This window comes from Hyalella azteca, unplaced genomic scaffold, assembly GCF_000764305.2.
Source record: "Hyalella azteca isolate HAZT.00-mixed unplaced genomic scaffold, Hazt_2.0.2 contig14803, whole genome shotgun sequence".
In the NCBI taxonomy this organism is placed as follows: domain Eukaryota; kingdom Metazoa; phylum Arthropoda; class Malacostraca; order Amphipoda; family Hyalellidae; genus Hyalella; species Hyalella azteca.
The window spans coordinates 8,313-20,311 of NW_025944677.1; the positions used below are offsets into that span (position 1 = coordinate 8,313).

General features: G+C 42.9%; 1 protein-coding gene across 2 annotated transcripts in view; it reads left to right on the forward strand.

Annotated features, from left to right (window-relative positions):
• Window positions 1–10,273, forward strand: part of LOC108675162 (RING finger protein 207) — a 15,647-nt gene extending 5,374 nt beyond the window's left edge. For both annotated transcript variants that reach the window (XM_018163153.2, XM_047884189.1), the window contains 11 exons: window positions 276–437; window positions 1,571–1,743; window positions 1,976–2,167; window positions 2,610–2,716; window positions 3,089–3,264; window positions 3,859–4,101; window positions 5,037–5,156; window positions 5,695–5,813; window positions 6,615–6,802; window positions 7,807–7,909; window positions 8,548–10,273. In XM_018163153.2, the coding sequence (XP_018018642.1) occupies window positions 276–437; window positions 1,571–1,743; window positions 1,976–2,167; window positions 2,610–2,716; window positions 3,089–3,264; window positions 3,859–4,101; window positions 5,037–5,156; window positions 5,695–5,813; window positions 6,615–6,802; window positions 7,807–7,909; window positions 8,548–9,472 (2,508 nt within the window). In that variant the 3' untranslated portion in view covers window positions 9,473–10,273. The remainder of the gene's footprint in view (window positions 1–275; window positions 438–1,570; window positions 1,744–1,975; window positions 2,168–2,609; window positions 2,717–3,088; window positions 3,265–3,858; window positions 4,102–5,036; window positions 5,157–5,694; window positions 5,814–6,614; window positions 6,803–7,806; window positions 7,910–8,547) is intronic.
• The last annotated feature ends 1,726 nt before the right edge of the window (window positions 10,274–11,999 follow it).

Below are 11,999 nucleotides of genomic sequence, written 5' to 3' on the forward strand. Positions count from 1 at the left end.
GCACTACATCATGTTCTCTAAGATGTTGGCTGTGCAGTGCACTACATCATGTTCTCTAAGATGTTGGCTGTGCAGTGCACTACATCATGTTCTCTAAGATGTTGGCTGTGCAGTGCACTACATCATGTTCTCTAAGATGTTGGCTGTGCAGTGCCCCGCACTACATCATGTTATCTAAGATGTTGGCTGTGCAGTGCCCCGCACTACATCATGTTATCTAAGATGTTGGCTGTGCAGTGCACTACATCATGTTCTCTAAGATGTTGTCTGTGCAGTGCCCCACGCACGGCGAGCCCTACATCATGTTCTCAGCACCGAAGCACAGGATGCAGTGCATCAATTGCTTCAGGGAGTCCAGTGTGGAGGCACGGCTGCTGTGCACCGACATAGACACGGCCTACACCGCCGCCGCACGCAAGCTCGACCGCGGTGTCATCGTGCGTAAATTTTCCTTTTTCAGTCGTGTGGTAATGTATCAGTTTATTTATCACAATGTCAGATCAGTTTGATGATCACAAGCTCATGTGTCTTATCACATCCGAGGTCTGCGATTCACTAGGCTTGTTGCCTCTAAAAGAGATTAATATCCTCTGTTTCAGACGAATAATTCAAAAAGGCAGACTTTATGCACTAATTGGCAACTGGGACAATATAGCACACGATATTTACTAATTGGTATTCAATCAGTTGCAGTCAGTTGCACACAGTATTTACTAATTGACAACTGACAGAAAAGAGCATGAGATATATAGTAATAGGCAATTGACACAGCAGGGCACACGATATATACTAATTGGCGTCCGATACAATTGGGGACACGCTAGTATATTTGCTAATTGGCGACTGAAACAATAAGCATGCGGTATTTACTAAATGGCAACTGAGACTATACGGCACACGATATTTACTAATTAGCAACTGAGACGTTGTGGCACCTGGTATTTACTAATTTAAAACTGAAACAATAGGGCACACTGCATTAACTTATTGGCAACTGGCACAATGGAACACGTGATATTTACAAATTAGCAACTGAGACAATAGGATGCACGATATTTACAAATTTGCAACTGAGAGAATAGAGCGCTCGGTATTTACAAATTGGCAACTGAGACAATAGGCACTCGGTATCTACTAATTGGCTACTGAGACAATAGAGCGCTCGGTATTTACTTTTTGACAACTGAGAGAATAGAGCGCTCGGTATTTACAAATTGGCAACTGAGACAATAGGCGCTCGGTATTTACTAATTGGCTACTGAGACAATAGAGCGCTCGGTATTTACTTTTTGACAACTGAGACAATAGAGCACTCGGTATTTACTAATTGGCAACTGAGACAATAGGATGCACGATATTTACAAATTGGCAACTGGGACAATTAAGCACACGATATTTACTAATTGGCAACTGAGACAATAGTATGCACGATATTTACAAATTGGCAACTGGGACAATAAAGCACACGATATTTACTAGTAGGCTACTGAAACAATAGAGCACGTAGTATTTTACTAATTGGCAACACTTAATACCACGTGATCCGACGTAATGTATTACGTGACTGCAGGGCATACGGGAGTTGCAGAGCTCAGTGCGGGACGGCGTTGTGTTATTCAAAGCGTTGCTGGACGAGCTACGCACCAACGCTGACCTCGAGAAGGCCAGCATCAACACCATGGCTGACACTCTGCAGGAGAGCTTGAGGCGCACTCATGAGGCCATGCTTAGGGAGGTCGACGTGTGAGTTGAACACACACACACTTCGACCTGAACACTTTGACCTTCAAAAAATCAAATTAATTTTGTCCCCTGAAACTCGAAAAGAGTTTATGCAGCAAAAATTTAAGAACTACTACAAAAAATATCTTCGTCGAAAACGTTTTGACCTGATAATTGAGCAAGTTTTTCTTTGCTATTAAATACTTGGTGAAGATGCAATTTAAACAAATAATACTATTATAACTTTGTGCAGGCAATACGAGTCTAAGGACAAGCTGTTCAGGTCGCAGCTGTCATCGCTGGGGTCTCTGCTACCGATCATCCAAGTCCACCTCGCCATGTGCACCACCTTCGCTGCCACGGCCTCCAAACACGACTTCCTCGACGTCGTCTTCCTCCTGATGGAGAGACTTGCCGCCATCGCCCACCTCTCCCACCCTCTCAGGTGGGTGCCACCATCGCCCACCTCTCCCACCCTCTCAGGTGAGTGCCACCATCGCCCACCTCTCCCACCCTCTCAGGTGGGTGCCACAATCGCCCACCTCTCCCACCCTCTCAGGTGAGTGCCACCATCACCCACCTCTCTCACCCTCTCAGGTGGGTGCCACCATCACCCACCTCTCTCACCCTCTCAGGTGGGTGCCACCATCACCCACCTCTCTCACCCTTTCAGGTGGGTGCCGCCATCACCCACATCCCACTCTCTCAGGTGGGTGAAAGGCTTTCATCAGCGTGTAACATTTTTCCATTCCTTCTTAATTTTTATTCTAGATTAACTCAGATATCCTTCACTAAGTAGTTTTTTTATACATTTAGCTGCACTAATTTTGAATGGAATATATTTATTTAATAATTGAACGGAATATATTGATTGTTCGCACGGACAGGCCGGGCCAGAGCAGTCAGATCCGCAGCAACTACCGGCAGGAGTTCGCCAGGAGCCTCGAGCTCATGAGCAGCAGCAGCAAGACGCGACAGCCTGTCACCGCCCCTGGTAAATATATTAATTAATATAATTAATAATATAATGCAAAATTATTAATATAATGCAAGATTATTTTGCATTATTTTAATGTATTATTTTACTTCTACGGCCTTATATATAATCGCTAAATTATTTATTGCATAAAATGATAACTATCGTCGACACTGGTATATTGAGGTGCTCCTAATGCATTCTATTTGATGCTAGATCATTTGATTCACTTTAATCAATTTAATTTTAAATCGAAAATTTCTTCAATACATTAATAAGCACAGAGCATTAAAGAAAGTTGAAACAAACAAGAACCCTCTTTTCTCCGTTCTTCCCATTTTTTCATTTATTACAATTTTCCTGATGAATTATCAAAGTTCACTCCCCCAGCGCCATGCCCCGACAAGCCGCCCCCTGAAGGGCAGCTCGCCCGGACGCCCCTCTCCACCCTCGAGGCGTTCACGTTCCGCGCCCCCGCCGCCCCCGCCGCCCCCGCCAAGCTCAAACTCGCGGACCTCGAGGGACCTTTTGCGGACCACTGCAGGGCTCATGAGATCAGCTTCCGGGTGAAACATCTCGCCTAAAATAATCTGTCCTAACCTAACCTAAGTCATCCTAACCTAGCCTAACCTAAGATAACATAGCCTATCTTAACCTAACCATACCTAATAAAACCTAACTATACCTAATAAAACCTAACCTATGATAACTTAACCTAACCTAACCTAAGCTATTCCAACCTAATCTTAGATATCCTAACATAACTTAGCCTAACCTGACCTAACCTAGCCTATCCTAACATAACCTAAGAAACCCTAACCTAACCTGGCCTAATCTAACCTAACCTAACCTAAGATAACCTAGCCGATCCTAACATAACCCTACCTAATCAAACCTAACCTAATCTAAGATAGTGGGAGTTAGCCACGCTCTCCTACGAGCTTCCCGTCTTATATAATCTGTGCATTCATGTCCCTCTTTGCGGTATTTCCGTTTTTCTTGTTAGCAACGTAGTCAGGCACTAGATTTTAATACCAGGATCTATTTCTCATCTTTGGCCTGTAACTATTGTCGTAAAACTACGTGATTTTTAATCAATATCAACCATTGATGGGAACTTGTGCCTCTATAAACTAAGTTCCTTGTACGACGCTTGCCAGGAGCTGTCGACGAAGTTCAGTCGCCTGAAGGAAGAGGCTCAAGAGCTTCACCGGGACGTGACCCACCGTCGGGTCGTGGCCCGGCGGTCCCGCGTCGATGACATCGTCAGGGAGAGCGCCGCCCTCGAGGAAGACGTGCGTCGCTACGCTGAGGAGCTCGACGATGTCAAGACCGCCTTTGACGCCACGTGGGACGAGCTCATACAGAGGATATACGCTGAGCAAGAGCTCCTTCAGACCCAGGCACGATCATACGCTGGTTAATTTATTATTTGGCATAATGATCTGTTATACGCTAGAGAATATGTGATTTGGCATTATGATGTCTGTTAAATGTAGGTACAAGCAGATATTATTTTATGATACGATCATACGCTAATTAATTTATTATTTGGCATTATGATCTGTTATCATACGCTAGAGAATATGGATTAGTCATTATGATCTGTCAAATGTAGGCACGACCGATATTATTCTATGATCCGTCAGAGAATATATGATGTTTGATACGTCAAAATATATGTGACAGGATGATACGCATGATAGTATATCATGGTACGTCAGAGTATATATGATATTGCCCAAGTCTCTGTCAAACTCTGGCAGGATGATACGGCAGATAATTTATTGTTTCGCGCTGGCCTTAGTCAAAGGTTTGGAATATTTCCAATATTTCGAACCAAAGAATTTTGGCATAAAAAAATTTCTTCGTATGCAAATTCGTTGATTCTTTTCAATTAACTTTGTAGTTATTAACACAGCTCCCTGTCTATATTAATCCCGTTTTCCTTACCCCAGCACCCAGTCAATATTAATCCCGTATTTTTTAACCCAGCACCCAGTCTATATTAATCCCGTATATCTTAACCCAGCACCCAGTCTATATTAATCCCGTAGTTATTAACCCAGCACCCTGTCTATATTAATCCCGTATATCTTAACCCAGCACCCAGTCTATATTAATCCCGTTTTCCTTACCCCAGCACCCAGTCAATATTAATCCCGTATTTTTTAACCCGGCACCCAGTCTATATTAATCCCGTATATCTTAACCCAGCACCCAGTCTATATCAATCCCGTATATCTTAACCTAGCACCCAGTCTATATTAATCCCGTAGTTAATAACACAGCAGCCAGTCTATATTAACCCCGTATATATCAGCCGTGTTGGTTGCAGATGAACGATGTAGCGAACCTGCGGGACGAAAACAAGCGACTTACAATCATAGCTCAGCAACTGGAGCCTTACATCCGCTCCATCAGCTCCATCATGGAGAGGATCTCCCCCCGCCTCCAGGTGGGTGCCTACATCCGCTCCATCAGCTCCATCATGGAGAAGATCTCCCCCGCCTCCAGGTGGGTGCCTACAGCCGCTCCATCAGTAGATACTGGAGAGCTGTATGTCGTAAATCTTGACGCACATAGGATTTTGTGTGTTCACTGATCTAGATAACTCACTTCATCGCAAAATGTTCGGGGCGCCACTGTGAGAGAGTGCTTTCCGTGGCACCCTTCGTTTAATAATCATATATTGCTGACCTGAAATTGGTTCGGTAAGTGGTGATGATGCGGTAGTTATTGAGAGATGTTACTGTCCTTTTGATATGGACAGGAGGAAGGGACAGATAGAGCTTATATAACTTGCGTTATATGACGTCACAAGGCCGGAAGCTACTACCATGATAAACAAGGAAATGGCGTTTGCATGTGGCGCAATAAATTCATTGTCCATGAAGAATTTCAAATCAATGGTGCTTTGTTTATTTTTTCCCGACGCTAAGGTTGCAGGTTGGTTTACACGACTTAAGTTCATTAAACACGCATTGTACCCACAGGTGCCGGCCAGCCAGATGCTGAGCTCCTCGCAGATCTGCCTGCTGGGCACCCGCGACCCGAGCAGCGCCCTCGTGCAGCAGATGATTGGTCAGATGGCCGCCTGCAGCAGGAGCGATAGGTGAGTACTGAGTGTAGTAATAGGAGCTAGGTGAGTGTACTCAGTGCTAGGTCAGTATATGGGTGCTTTGCGGTAGGTTAAACAAACTCTCAATAAAGTAGGTTCCCCTAGGTTGCCCTGGATATAACTGTTAATGTACTTTGCAATAGATGAGTATATAGGTACTGTACGATAGGTGACTATAGTACTCTGTTCTAGATGAGTGTACTCTGCGCAAGGTGAGTGTAACTCAATTCAACTCGTTTAGACTCGGAGAACCAACTTCTCGCAGTGTTGATGAATACTCAGGTCAAGTTTTGTGATCACATAGCGGCAATAACCGTAAAAGGCAGGCGACAGATTGAGTAGATCTAGTGGACGTTCAGAACACGAGAAGCGGAATTGATGATTACACTCTTTAGAGCCCTTGTGATCCATCTCCTTGAGTACTGCTGCCAGCTTTGGACCCCGTTCACGGTAGGCGTAGTGCGGCAACTAGAAGCGGTCCAGCGAACCTTCACGTCCAGGATCTCACCTCCGTCCTTCGCCTTACCGCCGTCTTTCTCCCCTCTTACCGAAGTCCCTCTCCCCTCTTACCGCCGTCTTTCTCCCCTCTTACCGAAGTCCCTCTCCCCTCTTACCGCCGTCTCTCTCCCCTCTTACCGAAGTCCCTCTCCCCTCTTACCGTCGTCTCTCTCCCCTCTTACCGCCGTCCCTCGCCCCTCTTACCGCCGTCCCTCTCCCCTCTTACCGCCGTCCCTCGCCCCTCTTACCGCCGTCTCTCTCCCCTCTTACCGCCGTCCCTCGCCCCTCTTACCACAGGACGGAGGGGCGCGGGTGTGGCGACGGCGCCAGTCGAGGGGCGGCGCTGGAGGACGGCCCGTCGTCCAAGGCGAGCTCGGCGCCAGAGACGCCCCAGCCACAGCTGCTGCCTGACGGGGTACCCCTGCCCCCCGAGCCCCCCCACGTGAGGCGAGGGGGCGAGCATGGCAAGGAGGAGGACCAGCAAGGTGAGTGCTGCCTGACTTGTTATGTTTATTATTATAATTAAATAGTTATGATTAATCAATCATGTGCATAAAGATATATTGACAATCGTCTGTGTGATACTAGTAACTAAAGGGGCCGTACTATCATAAATAGTTACGAGCTCGTAACAGAGCCATCCATCGTTGGCGGTTCTCAAAAACCCATGGATCGCTGAAGAGAAATCGACCGCTACGTGTATTTAGGCTGCAACGTGTTCTTAAGCAAGTTGTGATAGAACGGCCCTCTGTTGGTAACATTACCGTCTGTAGCCAAACGGTTAAGCGAGTTAGTATCAAACAAATGGACTTGTACAACACATTTTACGTGCATTGAACCTGCAGCAATGTTACTGCCAACCCACTGCGTCAGAAATTCAAACACTTATAAAGTCAACCTCTTGATGCTAGTATATGAAATTATAATGACATTGATAATAATTCTATCTGAATACGTAGTAATATGGAATTAAATCGTGATTAATTGGAGAAGCAGTCAACCTGTTTATCTTCAATTATTCATATGAGTAACGAAGACAATTGTTATTGCTATGTTAGTATGTTTACAAAATTATATTTCCATTGCTTACTCCAATGTAATCTTTTATTATGAAGAAAATTTTCAAATCTACTTTTTCAAATTTCGTATGTTGATTGTTTCGATGAGAGTGCATTTACCATTTACTCTGTTTTCTGACTGCAGCCGTATCTCTTCTCCTGACTATGATGCCTGATAGTTAATAACTTAGCTCGTAGTTCAGCCGAGGCCAAGGTTTAATTGAAGATTGTTATCTGCTGTTATCTGTAGATTTATTTACGACTGAGGTCACGGCTCATGCTGAGCTACTGACACTCTAAGATTGCAGCAATTTACGGCTGAGGTCACGGCTCATGCTGAGCTACTGACACTCTAAGATTGCAGCAATTTACGGCTGAGGTCACGGCTCATGCTGAGCTACTGACACTCTAAGTTCAGGTTTGTGTTGCAGACTACTCAGCAAGACAGGCTTACGGGGACCTCGCAGCCGATCAACTGATTCCCTGTCCAGCCACACCGCCCCCTCCTCCACAGCGTAAACTACCTCACTCTAGGTAGGTACAATCATACATACTACCTCACTCTAGGCAGGTACAATCATACATACTACCTCACTCTAGGTAGGTACAATCATACGTACTACCTCACTCTAGGTACGTACAATCTTACATACTACCTCACTCTAGGTAGGTACAATTATACGTACTACCTCACTCTAGGTAGGTATAATCATACACGCTACCTCACTCTAGGTAGGTACAATCATACATACTACCTCACTCTAGGTAGGTACAATCATGCATACTACCTCACTCTAGGTAGGTACAATCATACATACTACCTCACTCTAGGCAGGTACAATCATACATAATATCTCACTCTAGGTAGGTACAATCTCACGAGATTGTTGTCAGTATGGTCACATTTTTTTATTTTGCGTGTTCGTCCCTTAACAACTGAAATTATCTGGATGATGCTCACAACTTTATTCTCTGGTAGAGGAATTAATCGACCATAATTCTTCCTAGATTCAATATTTATTTTCAAACTATATATGTTTCATTTTTCTATATTATTGGTGTCATATCGGATCTTGCCTATGGGATGCTACCTCAATTATAATTTCACTTAAGCCACCTCTTCACTATTTATCAAAAATGATGGTAAATATGCATCATTCTGTTGTCTTCAGGGAAGGTCCAACCTCTTCTACTTCATCTCTAATGTCGCTGGAAGGCAGCAGCTGCAACGATGTTTTTGAGAAGTCATCGCGTGGCGACGGCCCTGAAGCTGCGCGAGTCGAGAAAGTCTGGCAACGCAGACGTCGAGGGTCGGAAGGTTCCGGAGGACCTACGAAATTGGTGGCCGCAACCATACTTAGTAAAATATGTCGGCAGCACAGCGAAGGAAGCTCCGGTGTGCGACAGGCTCATCGTTCTTTATCTGACGAGAGAAAGTCTAGTCAGTCCAGTAAGCGAGACTTAGCTGATCACTTGTTGGCGAGAGCTGTGGCTTCCTTTGACGCCTCAGCTCTGCCTGAGCGCCCAAAATCTGCTTGCGAGAACTCCAATGTAACGACCAGGGAAGATTATCCTGCCGACGCCCGCAGCCGTGCCCGGGAGCGCGGGAAAGACAACGGGTTTCAAGAAGGCGAAGAAGGAACTCGGCGTCCGCACACGCGGCCCAACTCCGGCGATAGGGAACCTGTTAATAAAGTAAATACTTTGCCTGTGATTAAAGCTAGTCAACCGCTCAGGCTAAAACAGAATAATCAAAAGTACCGCGTGTTGAACGATAATGTTTATGCGATAGCAACTGTTGCTCGACGACCTCCTGTTAAGCGTGAAAATATTTACGAAAATGTGATCTGCTTTAAGCCCAAAAATGTCGGCTGGACGATGCCAACAAGAAGCGGATTCCGGAAGCAGAACTCCATGAGCGTTCTTCCTTTAATGCTTGCCGAGGAGCACAAGAACTTCGGCAACGATTCCATGAACGAACGACGCGAAACTGTACGCAAAGCCGACAGTTTCGAGGGCCATGAGGAAGCTGTGCGTACGTTGGTGGCACAAGTGCACAAAAATAGGACGAGCCGACTCAAAGACGTCAAGTATTAAACGATCACATGGAAACTACTGCTTAAACTTAATTCTCAAACAGGGATAGCATTTGTGTTGTAGTAAATAGTTGTGAATATAATGAAAACGTTGCGTTATTTAGTAGTCTAGGTTTACAAAGGCGTGACGTAATTCTTCAACCAGGATAACGTATGGCAAGCGAATAGAGTTTTTGAAATTTTTCATGGTTTTGTGCAACGAACTTGGCTTGAAGTTCAAGGAAGTAGCAAGATTGTGGCGTTTCTGTTGCTATATGGTGAAATTTTACTCGATTAAATGATCTTGTCCTTGAATAGCATTGGCGGCGGTTAATATAATGTAGACAACAGAATAAATTAACGGCTTCTCCTAGATTATTGAGAGTCTGATGTGCAATTCTACCTTAAATTCTAGATGCGGATTGACTGTCTAGAGGACACTACAAGCATGGCCTTCATCACTGTTACACGTTTTGTTTACACACTTCTTGAGTGCATCACGAATATCATCAAATGATGTCATAGTTTTCTCGTAGTAATGTCATTATTATCAATCGAGTTTCCGTACCTGAAATCCTTTGCGTGTAAAGGTCTTCATCTTTCTTTGACTACAATGTGAATCCTCAGCGCCTTCGCCGCGAACGCTTTGTTCTGCACGAGGCCTGTGGATGTCATTATAAATTATTTTACATTCATTTCATGTGCTCAGTTCATTTTTCGGTGCCGCTGGTGGGTGGCGCTTGGTAGGCGTCAAAGGTGGGGCTTGCAGCATGGCCTTGGGTTAGTGTGCCTAAATCAAGTCCCTTTACTTTTTACCTGGGATCTTAAGATCGCAATCAACATAAATTATTGTAGAGAAAATTTACGGGTACGCGTATATTCGCCGACTGAACTTAACAATCCAAAGATTCTCAATTAAAATTAAGTTAAACTTATTCTGCGTTATAACAAACTCATGGCTTTAATTTATTTGTTATTGATATCTGCGTCTGCCGTCCTCTTCCATGGCTCATGCAAGACCTACGAGCGGGCGACTTATTTATTCATATTATTTAAATATTATCTTTAAATATTGATATTTATCCTTATATTAAATCTTTATAGGTTTACCATTATCATATTATTTATACAATATTAAAAAGATGTTTGATTACCTCATGTTCTATTGTTTTAGGAGGGAATTTTGCCTAACGTACCAAGAAGCTGAGTCGCATGCAAAAAAAAACTTTTGTTATGTAGTTGACTGATTTTACATTTAATCTGTTCAAACTTTCCTTTCTATTATACATAAAATATTACCGTCAAGAGAAGATATGGCCGAACGTGTTCGCATTAAAAGCTCTTTACGTCACTCTGCATGTGAATGCATGGGTATATTCTAATGCTCGTTTACTTCTGAATTTCATCCACATGCTCATTGAAGCCACGCGCATTATATATGGTTTTATTTAAGATGAAACATGATTCTAAAAAATGTCAAATGAGAACCCCATGAGTAATTCGTAGATGAGAAATGCAGAGCAAATGTCAAAACGTAATCTCGCAAGACTTCCTTATGATGCTTTCTACACATGGAACCCGACAGTCAATACCATAGCTTGTTTAATTTGTTATTGTTATGTAGGTATAGCATTGTAAACAGTCCACAACATCGGTAGCAAAAAAGCATGACTGTGGTAAAGCAGAATTATTTATTACCAAAGTAATTATTGCTTATCACTGTTATATAGAAGAAGTTTTGTTTGATGTTGAAATACAGTAACCCATAAAATATTACAGATGCCAATTATTCTAACTTTATTTTGAAAATGATGAGCTTTACTGACGTCTCGGACGCTCTACTGTGTAACTTAAACAATTTAAAATGCTCGCTTAAACGACTTCGTTGTTTTTTTGTCATAGGTGCGTACAGTCAATATATTTTTTTGTAGGCTAGGCATGCTTTTGTTTAAGATTACTGAGTGCATAATGCTGTTTTAATTAATTTATTTAGTGAACTAATTATATAATAACTAAACAAATTCTCAAGTAACTAATAAGTCAATGGCATAATCTAAACTCTTGTAGCTTGTAGAGGATCGAGGATGTCTGCTCAATACCTCATTGTTATTGCTCTGTTAAGCAATAAACAATAAACACATTGGTTTTAATTTCTCCCCAATATTACGATTTACTGCTGTTAATTTTTTGCCGGCCTGAGAATCTTAAATATCGTTTTTTCATCGTAAATGAACGTGCAATTTTCTCAACGGTTGAAATTTCAAGGGTAAAATAGGTTGGTTATAAGTTATATATGAGCATCTATTTCTTTACAATTTTATTTCTGTATGAAAATTAATACATGATGTCGACCTATAATTTCAAAATTGTTGCTAACCATGATTGTTGAAGCAATAATTTGGAATGTTTTATTAATAATAATATTAATAATAATAATCTACTAGTTCAACCATGTTTCAAGCCTACCTAGTCTTCCGATATTTATTCCGGACCGACTGAAAGATCTTACCTCATAAATGTGTTCCGAGTTCATTGTTTCCGTAGCATTT